Here is a 17,995-nt window from a genome sequence, read left to right as displayed (position 1 = left end):
CAGATTATGACAGGTTAGTTGCATTTTATTAACTGCAATTAGCATTTTTCCCCCTGCTGTCTGCAGCCACTTCAGTAGAGCTGAGAACCACTGTATTAAAATATAGAATATAAACACAATAATGAGGATGGAGCAAATAAAAGAAAATAAATTGAAATAAAAAACTAACATCAACAAGAAATATATTATGGTAATATACAGAGTTTATGGTAGGTCTCTCTTTAAAGGTTTACAAGTAATCAATAAAACTATATTTCCCTACGGAAAAAAATAAAAATTGCTACTTCTGACTGGTTGTCAAATAAAAATGTTTGCATTTGAAACAGTTTACTGTTTGCCTCCATCACAGTCTGTAATAGTTGTAGTAGTTTTGTAGTGCACAATCCTTAAAGGCTCCATAAAACATTTTATGACAACTTTAAGCCATCTAGTATTGTGTTTCTGAGAGAGTAAAATGTCTGTCAAGAGGTAATGACTGTATTAGGTGTATTTTACAGCAGTCTGTAGTAAGCTCTTGTGGATTAACCCTTTTAAATGCCCGGTCGAAGAGGTCGGCCCAGCCACTGTTATCCCCTTTAGAGAGATGGACAGTTGATGAGATAGAGGTCAAATTGCATACACACAAACACACACACAGACACACACACACACTGTCAGTTAAGTATACATGATGATAATAAAATATAAATAACTTCATCTCAATTAATTTTTCATGCCCATTTATGTATTTATTTAGTAGCCGTGTAATAAGTGGGATAAATGTAAGTCAGTGGATCATTATCGTAACATGATCCCATCAGGGTAATCAGGGCCCCAACATCTAACTGTATATTATCCCTTACTAATAAGCTGTGAAGAGCTATTTTATTGAGTGACTGTGGATGTGGAACGGCTCTGACCACAATTGTCCTCGTCAGCTCCGTTGGGACAGTCTTTCTGGCCGTTGCAGTGGAGAACCTGTGGCAGACATATGCTCACATTGCCACATGGAAATTGACCCAGTGGACAGTCCTCTAAAGGCCTGTTGTCCAGCCCTGCTGTTTCTACAATAGACAAGAGCATTCTTGAGAAATCACTTCAAACACTTGCTACTGCTTGTTTATAAATATCTTTTAAATCCACTTTCATATGTTAAAGGATAGTTTACTCATCCTTGTGTTGTTCCAAACCCATATGAATTTATTTCTTAGGTGGAGAAATAACAAAAGGAGATTTTAGGCAGAATGACAGCCTCAGTCAGCATTCAGTTTCAGTGCATCTTTTTTTGACCATACAATGAAAGTGAATGGTGACTGTCAGGGACTATACACTCACTTAACACTTTATTAGGAACACTATTCTAATCCTGGGTAGGGCCTTCCTTTGCTCTCAAAACAGCCTCAATGATGTTGGAAACATTTCTTTGAGATTCTGGTCCATGTTGACATTATTGCATCACAATTTCTACAGATTTGTCAGCTGTACATTCATGCTGCGAATCTCCCATTCTACCACATCCCAACGGTGTTCTATTGGATTCAGATCCGGTGACTGGGAAGGCCACTGAAGAACAGGGTACTCATTATCATGTTCATATCACAAAGCAATAGTCATCTTAAACTGGTTTCATGTGTATTATCATGCTGGAAGTAGCCATTAGAAGATGGGTACAATTGGCCATGAAAGGATACACATGGTTAGCAACAATACTCAAAAAGGCTGTGGCATTCATGCAATGATTAATTGGAATTAACAAGACCAAAGTGTGCCAAGAAAACATTCCCTACACCGTTACACCATCATAGGGCTGAACGATTTGGACAAAAAAAAAAAATCGAATTGCAATAATTTTGAAAATAATTGCGATTGCGATTTGAACTGTGATATGATAAACATAAAAAAAAATAAAAAAAAAACGTGTGATTCCTTCTAACAAAAATTAAACAATGTTTTGCCCATGGTTTACTGCCAACTGGAAATACTGTTCTAGAAAGGCTGTTCACACTTGAATTCTTTAAAAAAAAAAAAAAAAAAAAAAATTTGAAACCCTGTCAACTTGAATTTTATATTATTGCAATAATAATAATGTTAAGAAATTGTTATAGAAATATATTATTGTATAATAATAATTATCATCATTATTATTATTTAATAGTAATTTATTTCTTTAATAACTTCTTAACTTACTATGCAGTCCCGGTAAACCCTCAAGCTTTTATTTCAGTGGAAGCTTTTATTATTATTAAGTGACGAAAGTTTATATTGTTTGAAGTTGAGTTGACAACAGCCTTTTAATGCACTGAAATGCTCTAATCTGCCTTGCTGTCAACAAAAACCCGCTCTCATGATGTTATTTTAAATGTGTATAGTAAATTGTAGCGGCCAGACATCGAGGTATGTGAAATTACACAAATGTGCAATTAAAGTAAATCTGCTGTGCTTTAAATTATGCACTCAGTGCACGTTAGCACACCTAACTGATCTGAGAGCACATCTGTCACTTAGGGCACCAGATAGATAGAGTTTGTGTGTATGGAGCACAGAACCACTCTGAAACCACATGTGTAACACAATAATCCCATTTACATGTTTTTAAGATACAGTAGCACTATACACTACAGACAAAATAGCTGTGCTGCCACAGGATTGGCTGATTAGATAATGGCATGAATAAGTAGGTGTACATGTGTTCCCAATAAAGTGCTCATTTAGTGTATCTTTGAGTGGAAAGATGGCATTAAATTATTTTACTTTAACAAATAACATTTTAATGCTTTAGTGCTTTACAAAGGGTCCAGAAATACAGAGGAGAGAGACTGGCCTCATCACACCACAATAAAGTCATTGAATCTTTATATGATCTCTAACCTTTATCTTACAAAATTCATCTAGAGTTAAGACTTAGTTATGAATCGAACCTTTAAGTATGGATTTGAGAATTTCATGACGAATTGGCCTATAGTCAGTGTGAATTTTCTGAGGCCTCTGTAATCCTCCTGAGATCAGTCTGAATCATCAGTTGTAACTGTCTGTTCAGTACTTGTTTTGAAATGTGTTCAGCTTCAATAGGAACTCAGAGTACACGTCTGAGATGAGACATTATGCCGTCTGAAGGCAACTACAGGAAAAAGGCAAAATCTCGCACTTTCATATCCCATTTTTTGACTACACTTTCAATGCAAGTGCAAAAATCAACATAAGTATAGGCTACTTGATTAACATTTTATAAAAAACATAAATTATGCACTATAATACATTTGATATACATGTGCTTCTTCACTAACTTAATTGTTAACATTAGTAAACTACATTAGTTAACATTAACTACTAATGAGAAATACTTTTTCAGAACGTTTTAATCTTGCTTGCTTACTGCTTATTTCAAAATATACTGATACTTTATTATTATTATTATTATTATTATTATTATTAAAAGCTGCGTAACAGTTCTTAAAATTGTTAACATTGTTTTTAGCATTAAGAACTAACATGAATATATGTGAAGTATACATTGCCAATATAAGCAAGATTAATCATTGCTGTAAAGATCTAATGTTTGTTCATTATTAGTCCATGATACCTAATGCATTTCCTAATGTTAATAAATAGAACATTATTGTGAAGCTTTACCACATAATTAAGCAATCAAACCATAATAACACCACACATTTTAAGAACAAACCCTTTACTCTTTTTATTTTTCAATGTGGGGTTTTCAAACTTTTTGATGCCAAGGAGCCCCAAATATGATAAACCCCCTTGCAAGGACCCTCAGCTATTTATTTCAATTTATAGAGTCATTTATACTGTCAAAAATAGTAAGTGTAATATTATAAAGACATGTTGTTTGCAAAAAAATTATAAAAGGCTTTTATATTGTTATTGCACTAAAGACTAAATAAATAATTAAATATGATCTAGAAAATATTTACTCTGTATTAAGTAGACAGTGTATCCTTTTACTTCACAATATTAATATCATTTTATTAGAAACTGTTTAGGCTATAAACCTGAAGCTTTACAATGTACAAGTACAATCACAACACAAGTACAATCTATTCTTGAACGTATGTACATTGCAAAGAAGGCGATATATATATATATATATGATTTCTTCCTCTTGCCAACAGTAGCTACGTAGTATGGAGATATTACACTTAGATCAATTTACGATGTTCAGTTAAATACTAAAGCATGTACTGGGAACTACAGCTATATAAGGAACATTAGCACAAGACTGACCCAAAAACGGCAACAAGTCAGTCTTATTTTTTTGTCTTAGACAAAGCACCCAGCACTTGTTTCAATGGCATTAATCATTTGATGGATTGTTTGTTAAATATTTATAACATACCTATGATCGCTGATATCGATATCGTGAAAAATATCCATATTAAAAGTAAATCAGATGGAAAAGCGGACTCAACACACCTAACGAATCTCATTGCATCGCCGCGTCAGTCGTATATGCCCACGTGTCCAATGACATTTTATCCAAGCATCGAGTAAAAAAAAAAAAAAAAAAAACGCGTCAGAGTGCGTTTACAGGCGGAATACAGGTGCAAGCCTATTGCATGTAGAGGTGATACAGAGAGAGAGAGAGAGAGAGAGAGAGAGAGTCTCAGTGCTGATGTGGTTGCTATGGAATCTGCTCATCCTCACTAACCGCTGTGTTCTTTGTTAAAGCAATGACCATGAATGGTCGTGTGTAAGTGTTGTTGAGATTTAGTTAAAACAATATGATCATATTATTTCTCACTCAGGTTTTTCAGATCAACCCCTATAGCCTACATTTTGAACTTTGGAAGATAATGAATGCTACTGTAATCTACATAAATTACAAATAGCCTATTCCGTAAAAGAACATTTGAAGAAATGTGACTTAAAACTGTAGATGTTGAGGGGAAACATCAAATCTCGTTTTCTTGGTTCATTTTTAACCCATTTAAGAATTCAAAAATGTATACTTGTACGCAATGTCAGGGTGTTTTGGGTGATTATAGGGTATAACTAAATGGTGAGGCACTTACAATGGAATTGAATGGGGCCAATCTGTAAACGTTAAAATACTTACTGTTTCAAAAGTATAGCCACAAGACATAAATAATATGCATGTTAATATGATTTTAGTGTGATAAAATCCCTTCCTAACCTTTTCTGTATAAAGTTATAGCCACTTTTTCAGCTACATTGCCATGGCATTGTAATGTCAACAAACCCCAAACCCCTAAAACACAACGATTTAAACAACTTTACAGCTCAAATAATACATGAATTTCAACTGTTAATGTAAGTGGTCGTATAAAATAAGCTTCACATTTCTGAAGAAAAAGAGGGATGAGTCGAAATATTTTTTTTTTTTTTTTTTTGTGGTAATCAACATTATGCCACAAATGCTGTCGATTGAGCTTTAAGGTGCTGTAAGGGAATTTAGGCATTCTACTTTCAGGAGACTTTAGCCACGCCCCCTCTTTCCAAACCCCTGCTCTCCAAAGATACCAGAATGAGCTTTATTGAGACCGACATCATGCAGAAATGGTTGTTAAGAACAACAGCAGCAAAACAGCGCCCTTAACTGACAACTTGGCATTAAAATGGCCATAAACCTTAATAATTTGCTGAAACTACAATATGTCAGAGACTGCGGCCCGCGGACACATATTTGTTTGCTGTTTACAGAGTCTAGAGCTGTCACAGTGACCGGTGAGATATCTCAAGACACTTGTTTCATTAATATATTTTAGGGAGTAGGAGAATTTGGTTCATATCTTTAGATGAAAAAAATCGCTTACAGCAGGGTTTCTCAATCTTTTGCCCACTGCGACCCACTTTTTTTGAACGCCAGTCATCTATGACCAACAGGGACCCACTTTGGTGCTGCTGGCTGAAGTTTCCAGATGGTCCCTTACGACAATTTCCAAAGTATATCAGGGTTAAATTAATGATCTTGTATGATTTTGCGGTGATGCCATCAGACCAGCTTAAATATGGGACAAATAATTTCATCTTTAAATACAGGATGACTCCGTATTTTACGGGATGGGTGGCAACCCTACTTGGGTCTGCCACTCTGAAATGATGATGTCCACAGATTGGATTGCATTTAGACTAGCACAGTAATGCATGGAGCTAGTGCATGTCATGCAACTCTACGTAAAGACATCATTTGGACCATTCATTGAAGCACATGGCTTTTCCTACCACTGCTACGCAGATGACACGCAGCTCTACCTGTCGTTCCAGCCTGATGACCCTGCTGTCTCAGCTTATATCTCTGCCTGCCTCTCTGACTTTTCGGCCTGGATGAAGAAACGGCACCTTAAGCTCAATCTTGCCAAGACAGAACTCCTTGCGATCCCAGCCAACCCATCTGTTGACCACTAACCAGAACAGCTTGGAACCTGGGAGTGGTGGTAGATGACCATCTTAATTTTACGGCCCACATCTCATCAACTGCCTGGTTTTACAGATTCGCGCTCTACAACATAAGGAAAATCAGACCTTTTCTGTCTAAATATGCTGCACAGCTCCTGGTCCAAGCTCTGGTCATTTAAAGACTGGACTAGTGTAATGCTTTGTTGGTTGGCCTCCCAGCTAACACAATTAAGCCACTGCAGATGGTCCAGAATGCAGCAGCATGTCTGGTCTTCAATCAGCCAAAAAGGGCTCATGTCACCCCACTCTTGATTTCACTTCACTGGCTACTTGTAATTACCCGCATCAAATTCAATGCTTTAACTCTGGCCTTCAGGACAGCCAATCAAACTGCACCCTCTTGCTTCAATTCACTTCTCCAGGTCTATGCTCCAACTCGCTCTCTGCAGTCTATGAAGGAGCGGAGCACTTCATTGTCTCTGTTCCTCTGTGGTGGAATGAACTTCCAACCTTCACACGATCTACTGAAACTATCTCAACATTCAAGAACCAACTAAAAAACACATCTGTTCCACGAGTACTTAACCAATCCACACTATTTGCACTTACTGTACACAAAAATAAATAAATAAATAAATAAATCCTTCTCTGTCTCTTTCTTCTGCTCCACCCACCTTGAGAGCTTGGCAGTACAACACTTAAGATGTTGTTGAATTTTGTATGACAAATGACTTGCTATGTTCCTCATTTGTAAGTCGCTTTGGATAAAAGCATCTGCAAAATGACTAAATGTAAATCTAGCAAAAACAACGATTAAATCAACTTTACAGCTCAAACAATACATGAGTTTTAACAGAAGAATTAATGTGCTTTCATAAAATTATAAGCTTCACATTTCTGCCTTTAAACCCTAAAAAAAATGGCCCCATTCACTTCAGTTGTAAATGCATCACTGTAACCTCGATTTTTACCTTTTTTTTTTTTTTTTTTTTATACAGAAAAGGAGGGTCAACCCGAAATTCTGTGGTAATCAACATTATGCCAAAAATGCTGTTTATTGAGCTTAACTTGTAAACGCGGAATATTCCTTTAACTGTGTTAACGGAGTTCAGATTGTGATAATTATGGAATGCTGGTGCTTTCTACGTGAGCAAAACAAATTTGTATTTAAAAAAGGTTTTGAAAAACATAAAAACACAAATAAAACAGGTTTAACAGATTTAGTGTCTTCCTTTAAATGGTGCGATCATGATTTGGGATAATTTACTAATACAATGGATTTATCATATATACAATTATGAAAAAAAAAAAAAAAAAAAAATAGAATTGACAATTCCAGTTATGTGCAATCACAACTGTTTTACAATGGCTTCAAGTATGGCTCATCTAATCAGATTTTAGAGCTGAAATAGTTTTATAAAGACCCTTTTGGAAGTTGCATAGCCAGTATAATTGAATCTTGCTAATTATTAAGTGGGCATAAAAAAAAAAAAAAAAAAAAAATAAAAAAAATATGAATTGACATGAAAATGCTTTACCATTGAAAATGTGTCATATTTACAGCATTTATTATGCTTATATCAGGTCAGTTTAATCAGAGTCCTCTTCCACCACAGAGGACAAAATTAATTTCCTTCCCCCTTATCTCAAATTAATCAGGTGAACACAATCTTACAGTTACTGTACCCACCACTTTTTTCTTCTCTCATTTCACAGGGCTCGGACAGCACCTTCCCTTGAAGCAAAGAAAAGCAATAGTGGCAAGACTTTGCCATTAATTTGGTGCAGATTTAAATTAAGTATTAAGTATTTTTGAGGAGTGCAGTTGAGCAGACAAACCGGGAGAAGAGGTCTCATCTTGTGATGCTTTTATTCATCATCAAACATTCAAAAAATGAATTATTCATTTTAATTGATACATTCCTAAACTCTCAATTTTTATTTAGTAGTGACAATGATTAGAACATCCTGTGTTGTTGCATCATGGTGTTTATAACAAGTGAACCTCGGATAACTTCCCTGAAGTGTACAAACACTGTGGTGATTTCAACCTATGGTTCTGTTTGTTTGAGTGGTTTGGGCATATCAACTTCGGTCCAAACAACAGTGTGAATTTGAGCTGGGCCAATGGAAGGAGTGTTTGGAAACCAATTTGGAACCAGTTATTTTTGCAATACTTTTTGGTGCTTAGTGGCAAAGAAATTCCACACTACACCTTCAAGTTTCATTTTATTTTTTATCTCAGTGAACAATCTATTACAAACAGCCGAGTAAGACTCTCATTACCATGGACAAACATTAACTTACATCTACAGTAGAAATGCCATAGAGACTAGAATAGAAATCTCTTGAGACTAGTACTTTGGTGTACAGTCTAATTTTAATATTATCGTTAATTATAACCAACTATGTTCCTGTGCTCAAATTCACTTGTAGCATTATGGGCCTAAAACAACCTCCCAACACATTTTTCAATTATGAAATGCAGTCAGTTTAGCTCTTAATTCTGAAATCAGGACTCTGCAACCACTCATTTAAGGCAAAAGGAAATAGTTTATCGCACATTTCAAAATTAAAATAAACAGATTCACTTTTATTTATTTATTTATTTATTTTTTTAGAAAACAAGTGTTCAAAAATAAACCTACCAATTACCCTGGATAGGTCATGATAATTGCAGACTATAAATATTTCAGATATATTTTTGAGACATGCAACGCTTGGCAAAACACAGTGAAATAGACATTCATACATGTTTGTGCAATATTCACAATATAAAAAAACATACAAGAATGGAGACCGCTGGTAACTTTTACCCATGTGTCAGACCAGAAAGAATTTGCATAAATGCACACATTCCTATTCACACACACACACACACACACACACATGAAACTTTGACACTATAATTCCTCTTTAGTGCCTTTTTGTAGTCCATCTGTATTTTTGTCCTTCAACCACTTGTTAAAGACTTCAATCGGCTCTATGTTCCAGTGTTTGTGGAAGGAAACTGGGGTCTGGTGGGCCAAAAACTCCTTTGCATAATCTTCTGGACGGGCCTGAGATAGAATATGAAAATAAACAGAGACACAGATCTGATTAGTCTTACTAGACAAAAATAAAACTCCAATGACTACTTTGTTCCTCTTATTTGGTACACCAAAAGAATGTTCAAAAAACAATTTTTCCCCCCAAGTGACATGTTCCTTAAAAAATAAGATCAGCAATAAAAAGTCTCAGACATTAACCTTTATATTAAGGGGCAACACTGGAAATTTACCTTTAGGGCATATTGATTTTCTAACTATATGTAACACAGTCTGCCATATAGGCCTATATGTCAAATACTTACATTGAATCAGTTAATTGGAAAAATGAGCTGATCTGAGCATTTATGACTTCTAGCCGTAAAATTATATTAACATAAATTACACAAGTAGCTCTAAATAAAGCAGAACAATAACCAATCTGCTAGAATACATTTTAAATAATTGGCCCGTCCATATGTAAGATACAACTCTCGACTGGCTCCCGTCATGGTTATTGGGGCGTTATTGGATTGTTTTTGTCTCATTCATTGTTTTCAGAGCTAAAATATCTTCATATCATAACACTCATCTCAGAGCCAGCAAATATCTGATATCTACATTCACTGCAGTGTCTGAAGAGGTACTAAACATTGCAAAAATAAGTTTGAATTAGTCAAATTAGTTAATTTGTCATGTTTTCCAGTAAAAAATATAACCATTGAAACAAGATACATTTACTTGAAAAGTAACACTGCATAAGATATTTTGACTTATTTTCAGAGAATATATCTTGAATATAAGTGTATTTTGTAGGTCATTTCCACATGTTTTAAGGAATAAGAAATAAAAAATAAGTGAAAAAATGCACAAGATATATTCTCTGAAAAAAAAAAGTTGAAATATTTTAGGCTGAACTATTTGATCTGAATATTTGATTATGCACTGTGTCATGTATATTTGGACAGACAGATGTAGCTGGACTACAACTTTGCATGTAAAAATCCTAAGTCATCATCACACTGAGACAACCATTTGGAAAAAATGACTCATAAAATGAAATATTTTTTTGTTCTAAAACTGCTAAATGTTTTCTTTGAGGGATAGGGTTAAGGATTGGGTAAGAATTTGTGTAATTATAAATAGCTTTAAAAAACAGTAGTGTGTTTACCTGGTGGAAGAGTGGACTGTGTGTAACAGGGACTCGTAGAGCATTGAGACACATGCCCAAAACCATGTCATCAGGGGCGTCGTTACTGTAGCACTTACAGCCGCTGGCCAATAACTGGACCACAGCCTCTCGACTAAACACCATCCTATATAATACACAACACAACAATACTTACTACCATACTCACTGACCTCTCCGATGTACATTCAAAAACACTGGTCTTGCACAATATTATTGAGTATTGTGATAACGGTCATTTAATTTCCTTTGTCCTGCTCTTGCAATGTCTGTAAAAATACCACATAAGAGACTGTCACATTTACAGAAACCACAGTCACTTACAGTAAGTAAAATTTTGTTAGTATTGTTCGCAAAATACACTACAACACTGCACATGTGAAATTACCTTTGGACAAATTAGAGAGCTCATTTTGATAATGTAGACAGCTAAATATCAGAAAAAAGGAAAATAATTGAAAAAGAACATTTTGTAGACACTCACCCCCCACCACCAGTGATGTAACTGTAGCCTCCCTGGCCCAAACCATAACCATAGCGCTCTCCCAGACACACTGCCTCACTGGACTCATAACAGCTCAGCAAGGCCTGCAGTCTGGGCAAGCTGGGAAAACCAAACACATTATGCCACCCACTAATATGTTAACAGATATAAACACCACTTATTCCTCTTAAAACCATAACATTTTCCCAGAAATTAGGCAAATGTTGTCTGCATGTACACAAACAGACAGCTTACACCCCTTACCTTATAAGAGTATCATCATCCACAATTAACAGCCAATCAGTCTTTGGCACCGCACTGCTTAGAAATCTCCTCAAGATAGCAAATGTTTTCCCACAGTGACCTTTAAGTGGACAGAGACATTATAAGGGGAGAAATGGTCCACTTGTTTAAAAATACATTTTTAGAACAGAGAACTGCCGCTCGCTGGATGTTTTTTGTTTTTGGCACCATTCGGAGTAAATTCTAGAGACTGTTGTGTGTGAAAATCACAGGAGATCAGCAGTTACAGAAATACTCAAACCAGTCCATCATTTTCTCAATTCTGATGGTTGATGTGAACATTAACTGAAGCTCCTGACCCGTATCTGCATGATTTTATGCACTGCAATGCTGCCACATGATTGGCTGATTAGATAATAGCATGGATGATTGTTGGTGCCAGACAGGCTGGTGTATATATATATATACACTATATTGCCAAAAGTATTCGCTCACCTACCTTTAGACGCATATGAACTTAAGTGACATCCCATTCTTAATCCATAGGGTTTAATATGACGTCGGCCTACCCTTTGCAGCTATAACAGCTTCAACTCTTCTGGGAAGGCTTTCCACAAGGTTTAGGAGTGTGTTTATGGGAATTTTTGACCATTCTTCCAGAAGCGCATTTGTGAGGTCAGACACTGATGTTGGACGAGAAGGCCTGGCTCACAGTCTTCGCTCTAATTCATCCCAAAGGTGCTCTATCGGGTTGAGGTCAGGACTCTGTGCAGGCCAGTCAAGTTCTTCCACACCACACTCGCTCATCCATGTCTTTATGGACCTTGCTTTGTGCACTGGTGCGCAGTCATGTTGGAACAGGAAGGGGCCATCCCCAAACTGTTCCCACAAAGTTGGGAGCATGGAATTGTCCAAAATCTCTTGGTATGCTGAAGCATTCAGAGTTCCTTTCACTGGAACTAAGGGGCCAAGCCCAGCTCCTGAAAAACAACCCCACACCATAATCCCCCCTCCACCAAACTTCACAGTTGGCACAATGCAGTCAGACAAGTACCGTTCTCCTGGCAACCGCCAAACCCAGACTCGTCCATCAGATAGCCAGATGGAGAAGCGTGATTCGTCACTCCAGAGAACCCGTCTCCACTGCTCTAGAGTCCAGTGGCGGCGTGCTTTACACCACTGCATCCGACGCTTTGCATTGCACTTGGTGATGTATGGCTTGGATGCAGCTGCTCGGCCATGGAAACCCATTCCATGAAGCTCTCTACGCACTGTTCTTGAGCTAATCTGAAGGCCACATGAACTTTGGAGGTCTGTAGCGATTGACTCTGCAGAAAGTTGGCGACCTCTGCGCACTATGCGCCTCAGCATCCGCTGACCCCGCTCTGTCATTTTACGTGGCCTACCACTTCGTGGCTGAGTTGCTGTCATTCCCAATCGCTTTCACTTTGTTATAATACCACTGACAGTTGACTGTGGAATATTTAGTAGCGAGGAAATTTCATGACTGGACTTGTTGCACAGGTGGCATCCTATCACATTACCACGCTGGAATTCACTGAGCTCCTGAGAGCGGCCCATTCTTTCACAAATGTTTGTAGAAGCAGTCTGCATGCCTAGGTGCTTCATTTTATACACCTGTGGCCATGGAAGTGATTGGAACACCTGAATTCAATTATTTGGATGGGTGAGCGAATACTTTTGGCAATATAGTGTATATATATATATATATATATATATATATATATATATATATATATATATATATATAAAAACTACTTAATATGCTTTGAAAATTTCATGCTGACCAAGAAAATTCATGCAGCATCCTCATAAAATATATATGTCTTCCATCATGTTGTATACAGACAGAAATTCAATTATCCAGCCTCTACAACTTCATATAAAAAACCCAGAGGCAAGTTAACTTTGTCTGACTTTCCTGAGCACTTTACAATTAATCTTTTAACCTCAATGCTGTCATTCAGCTGTCAGGACAAACAGCCAAATAAGACACACTGTCTGTCCACAACCTGAATGGAAACAGCAATGGTACTCAAGAGAATGCAACACTATATCTTTGATATGTATTTTTTGGATAAGTAACAGAGACATGATGTGATACCTCACAGTATCTAAGGAAACTTTTTCATTAGCAAACAATCACATAATGATATTGAATAGAGATAGTGACTAAAGAAGTTCTAGCATCAGAAAGAAAATAAAAGAGAAGGGGAAGACCCCGAAGGCACTGTTCATATAGAAGAATGCAGGAACTGCTCAGTGAGAATGTAGTGAGAAAAACATAAAAGCAAATTTGGCAAAGAAGTCTGAGGGAAAAGGGCAGAACAGGATGTGCTGCTGCCAAAATTTACAGGGGGAACAGGAACCACTCCATAACAGAGTGGCGGCCCATCAGATAGCCTTCAACCATGTCAACCATGAGTTAAACACTCCCCCAAGGCAGCGTCTCTCAGGACAGTAATGACAACTCTGTCTCTTCTTCATAGGGACACCACCCGAGGTGTGATGGGCTTTATGAAATACATGCAGCATCCTAGGACAGGGAAGGACTGAATACACGAACCTTATGTAATTGATATATAAATTACTGCAAGTATTGCAATGGAACAAACCATACTTTACCTTAAATATACTGTAGAGTATGTAGAAATATTAAAGGTACACTACAAAGTATTTCTCTTTAATTTTTCATTAGAAATGAACAAAATACCATTATTCAGGTGTCTGTGTTCAAAACCGCATTCTTGCCTTATCCTATTTACTAAGCCTACAATAAGGATTTTACATTCAGAGCTATCAGGTTTCCATTTGGCAGGAAATTAACATTTGATTTAATAACTTGTATGGCAAATTAACCCAATAGTTAAACCATTTTTTCTTATGTTTTAGCCCTCTGAACCCTAAATCTAAGCCCTCCAAATGCAGTGAGCGAGACTACACTCTACCAACAATAATAAAAGCAAGAATCCTCTTGTTCTTTGGCTTTGACATCGGGTGAGAATATGAGAGCAACCTAATTGAATGCAGAGAGTGGGATTCTTAGTCACAAATTTATACACTTATGAATAAACAAGGAGTAAGAACAGAATGTGCCAATAGCTTTTCGTAACATCAAACAGAATGGAGAAGATGACCAAACAAGGGGATGACCCATACGTTTTTTCACCCTGTTGCCAACACTAGTTCATTCCTGCAGTGTGATGAATTAATTTATTAAAAGGTATAAACATTCCACGAAGTCTCTCTATTAATAATGTCCAAGGTCATAAAAGCTGAAATGCATTGTAATTTAAAAAAAAAGAAGAATTAGCAAATAGTTGTTTAAAATTGCTTTAGATGGAGAATCAGCATGTCACACCGCAGGGCATGTCAACGTCCCAAAAGTTTTTCATATCAACCACACTTACACTTAAATAGGGCACACAAAATGGCAAATTAAAAGTATCCACAACAAAATATGAAGGTCTCCCACTTTGTGGCTCTTATAGGTCTTCCTGTTTTAATTACAAGCCAAGAACCGAGTTTACTTCATAATAATGATAACCATCTAATAGGTCAATAGTGACAAACTGCCATGAATGTGTGACATTTTTGGAAAGAGATAATGAATGTTGACCCTCGAGAGATGTCCCGACACAGCATTTACTGACTGTTTCCTACACGCCTAAATTACTCCATGAAATTACATGGTTCCTCATGAACATAAACCAGCTGAAAATTTTAATGAAATCAGATTTTTTGACTGGAACAGAAAGTGATCTGGTATTTTCAGGTCCTTTCTGCTTGTGTGTCACAAAGTATAAGATCAAGAACAAACACATAATGCTCCTTTAGAGAATGATTCACACTGTTAGATCCATAATTCATCCTTCCAATGAAAAAAAAAAAGACAAATTCTTAATCAGCATTTTTGTTTGAGTACATATTTAAACATCCTTAAAGCGAGATGAATTAACCTATGTAACAAATTGTACATGAGTTTAAAGAGAAGTATTAATGTAAGTGCTTTTCTAAAATTATAAGCTTGACATTTCTGCCTTTAAACCCTCCAAAGATTTAGCCCTTTACTTCCATTGTAAATGCCTCGATTTTTGCTTTTTTAATAAAGAAAAGGACAGAAAATTCGAAATTATTTTTTGTGGTAATCAACATTATGCCACACAAATGCTGTCCATTGAGCTTAACTTGTATAGAATCAAGAATATTCCTTAAATGACTTCTCTTTATAGAATATGTTCAGTTAAGTATTTTTCCTTGTTTTAAGCATACATTTAATTCATTAAGTCATGTTTGTGCTTAAAATAAGAAGAAGAAAAAATGAATTGTAAGTTCATTTATAATGAATTTATTATAATGAATTCATAATAAAACTATATGCCAATGGCGTAAGAAAAATAAACTTAATTCATGATAAATTTTCAATGAGAAAATTTAATAAATTCAATGAGCCCCTAAAACTCAGATGGCTCTACTACATCCAGCCTGAAGCACTATACAAACAACTTAAAGCTTACCCTACGCTAAAAGTTTTCATTAGAGGTATTAAAGCTTTTAAATATCATTTTGAACATTCCCTTACAAAGCAAGAAAATTATAATGTTTATGAAAATTAAAAAAAGAGACAATAGTATGCTTCGGTACATTTGTATATGAAAAGCATAGCGATTCCCAAGGCACAATGCTACTGTGGCGCAAGGAAAAGTTGCAACAATAGACCGAAATAAACGTATACATTTATTTATATTGTATATATTGATTTAAAACTTAAAAATATACAATAATAGACTGAAGGAAACTCCAAACAGTATTTTGACACTTCTGGACACCTAAATCATACATTAATTTATTTTTTAATAATTTCATATCATTTGATAACAAAATAAAGTGGTATCTGAAAACAAATGAACTAACTTCCTTAGAGCTAACTTCACTTTTTTTAGGCATTTTTGCAATTACTTTTAATCAGCCGGACTCAAAGTGATTTATTGTGGACCATCTCAATTTCACACAGGTGTCCTTGCAGAGGAACCACAGGTGTAGTTCATCACATTAACTATGGACATGTTTCGCTAATGTCCAAATACTTTTGAATAAATATATCTATTATATTATAATTTTAAACCTAACAAACTTCTCTGTGTTAAAGGTTTTCCTTGAAAAAAGTGTTTGTGCTATAGTTCTTTAAAATAACTAACACTTGGTTTGATATTTTGTCATTTTTAAGTGTGGCTTCTGTGTTCAAATACTTTTTCGGGCAATAGTATCTAACATCATCAATATACAAGGTTATGAGTATAAAAGCATAAGATTTATATAGAGTGCTCACCTCTCTCTGTGTTGGGCACTCCCAGATTAATGGTTGGTATAGAGGGATCGGCGTAATCGCTGTAGTACTCAAGCAGCGTTGCCTGCTTACCCCATGTTTTCTTCACCACAGGGACTGTCATGGATGAACATGGAATCAGATAATATTTTATCAGTTAATAAAAGAAAATCTCCACAATCCTCAAATTTATTAGCTGTGACAGTGATCAAAACTTTATATATAAGTCTTTGGAGGTCATTTAATATCACATTTTTTTTTTTTTTTATGTTGGAGATCAAAATTTAATTTCTCCCCATGGAAACAACCGGATGAGATATACACAATTCCCAATCTAGCAATCGGCAAATCCCCTAAACCAACCTGCAAATGGCTTACTTACAGTTGCTTCTGCATATTAAGTTTGGATAGCAAAAAGTAGGCATATTTTAATGTCGAAAAAATTGCACACCTTTAAATGGTGTGAATGAGAAATAAGAGTATTACAGATAATAATGAGCACTTTCTACAGAAAAGAAAGGCTTATTCACTGTTCACAGTTTTGTAACTGGCTGTTCGATCTTATTCCCCAGGTGTAATAATAATTCATCCATTTATAGCAGGACTTTGTGAATATAGCAGTTTTATCTCAAAATAATTACAGGGACAATTATTTCCCCTTATACCATATACAGTGCATTCAGAAAGTATTCAGACCCCTTCATTTTTTCACATTTAGTTATATTGCAGCCTTATGCTAAAATGCTTAAAAAAAAATGTGTCCACATAAATCTACACTCCATACCCAATAATGACAAAGCAAAAAACAGATTTTTGATAACTTTGCAAATTTATTAAAAAGAAAAAACTGAAATGTCACATTGACATAAGTATTCAGACCCTTTGCTATGACACTTGAAATTTAGATCAGGTGCATCCCATTTCTCTAGGTCATCTTTGAGATGTTTCTATACTTTGACTGCAGTCCACCGGTGGCAAATTCAATTGATTGGACATGATTTGGAAAGGCACACACCTGTCTATATAAGGTCTCACAGCTGAAAATGCATATCAGAGGAAAAACCAAGCCATGAGGTCAAATAAACTGCCTGCAGAGCTCAGAGACAGAACTGTATTGAGGCACAGATCTGGGGAAGGCTACAAAAAATTTGGCTGCATTGAAGGTTCCCAAGAGCACAGTGGCTTCCAAAATTGTTAAATGGAAGAAGTTTGGAACAACCAGGACTCTTCCTAGAGCTGGCAGCCTGGCCAAACTGAGCAATTGGGGGAGAAGGGCCTTGGTAAGAGAGGTGACCAAGAACCCGATGGTCACTCTGGTTGAGCTCCAGAGATCATGTGTGGAGATGGGAGAA

General features: G+C 36.0%; 2 protein-coding genes across 6 annotated transcripts in view; both read right to left on the bottom strand.

Moving 5' to 3' along the window:
• Nucleotides 1-4,461, bottom strand: part of LOC127422035 (relaxin receptor 2-like) — a 35,160-nt gene extending 30,699 nt beyond the window's left edge. For all 3 annotated transcript variants that reach the window (XM_051665363.1, XM_051665364.1, XM_051665365.1), the window contains exons 1-3: nucleotides 4,334-4,461; nucleotides 900-1,043; nucleotides 496-573 (exon numbers count right to left, since the gene is read on the bottom strand). In XM_051665363.1, coding sequence (XP_051521323.1) covers nucleotides 496-573; nucleotides 900-1,043; nucleotides 4,334-4,424 — 313 coding nt within the window. In that variant the 5' untranslated portion in view covers nucleotides 4,425-4,461. The remainder of the gene's footprint in view (nucleotides 1-495; nucleotides 574-899; nucleotides 1,044-4,333) is intronic.
• A 3,788-nt stretch (nucleotides 4,462-8,249) lies between these two features.
• Nucleotides 8,250-17,995, bottom strand: part of LOC127421922 (beta-1,3-glucosyltransferase-like) — a 114,664-nt gene continuing 104,918 nt past the window's right edge. The window contains exons 12-16 of one of the 3 annotated variants that reach the window (XM_051665147.1): nucleotides 16,647-16,760; nucleotides 11,318-11,417; nucleotides 11,054-11,173; nucleotides 10,552-10,696; nucleotides 8,250-9,413 (exon numbers count right to left, since the gene is read on the bottom strand). In XM_051665147.1, the coding sequence (XP_051521107.1) occupies nucleotides 9,258-9,413; nucleotides 10,552-10,696; nucleotides 11,054-11,173; nucleotides 11,318-11,417; nucleotides 16,647-16,760 (635 nt within the window). In that variant the 3' untranslated portion in view covers nucleotides 8,250-9,257. The remainder of the gene's footprint in view (nucleotides 9,414-10,551; nucleotides 10,697-11,053; nucleotides 11,174-11,317; nucleotides 11,418-16,646; nucleotides 16,761-17,995) is intronic. The other 2 variants (XM_051665145.1, XM_051665146.1) reach the window with 2 other exon arrangements.

Source organism: Myxocyprinus asiaticus, chromosome 31 (genome assembly GCF_019703515.2).
Source record: "Myxocyprinus asiaticus isolate MX2 ecotype Aquarium Trade chromosome 31, UBuf_Myxa_2, whole genome shotgun sequence".
Classification (NCBI taxonomy): Eukaryota; Metazoa; Chordata; class Actinopteri; order Cypriniformes; family Catostomidae; genus Myxocyprinus; species Myxocyprinus asiaticus.
The sequence above is the reverse complement of the archived record's forward strand: the minus strand, read 5'-3'. Positions and strand labels throughout refer to the sequence as shown.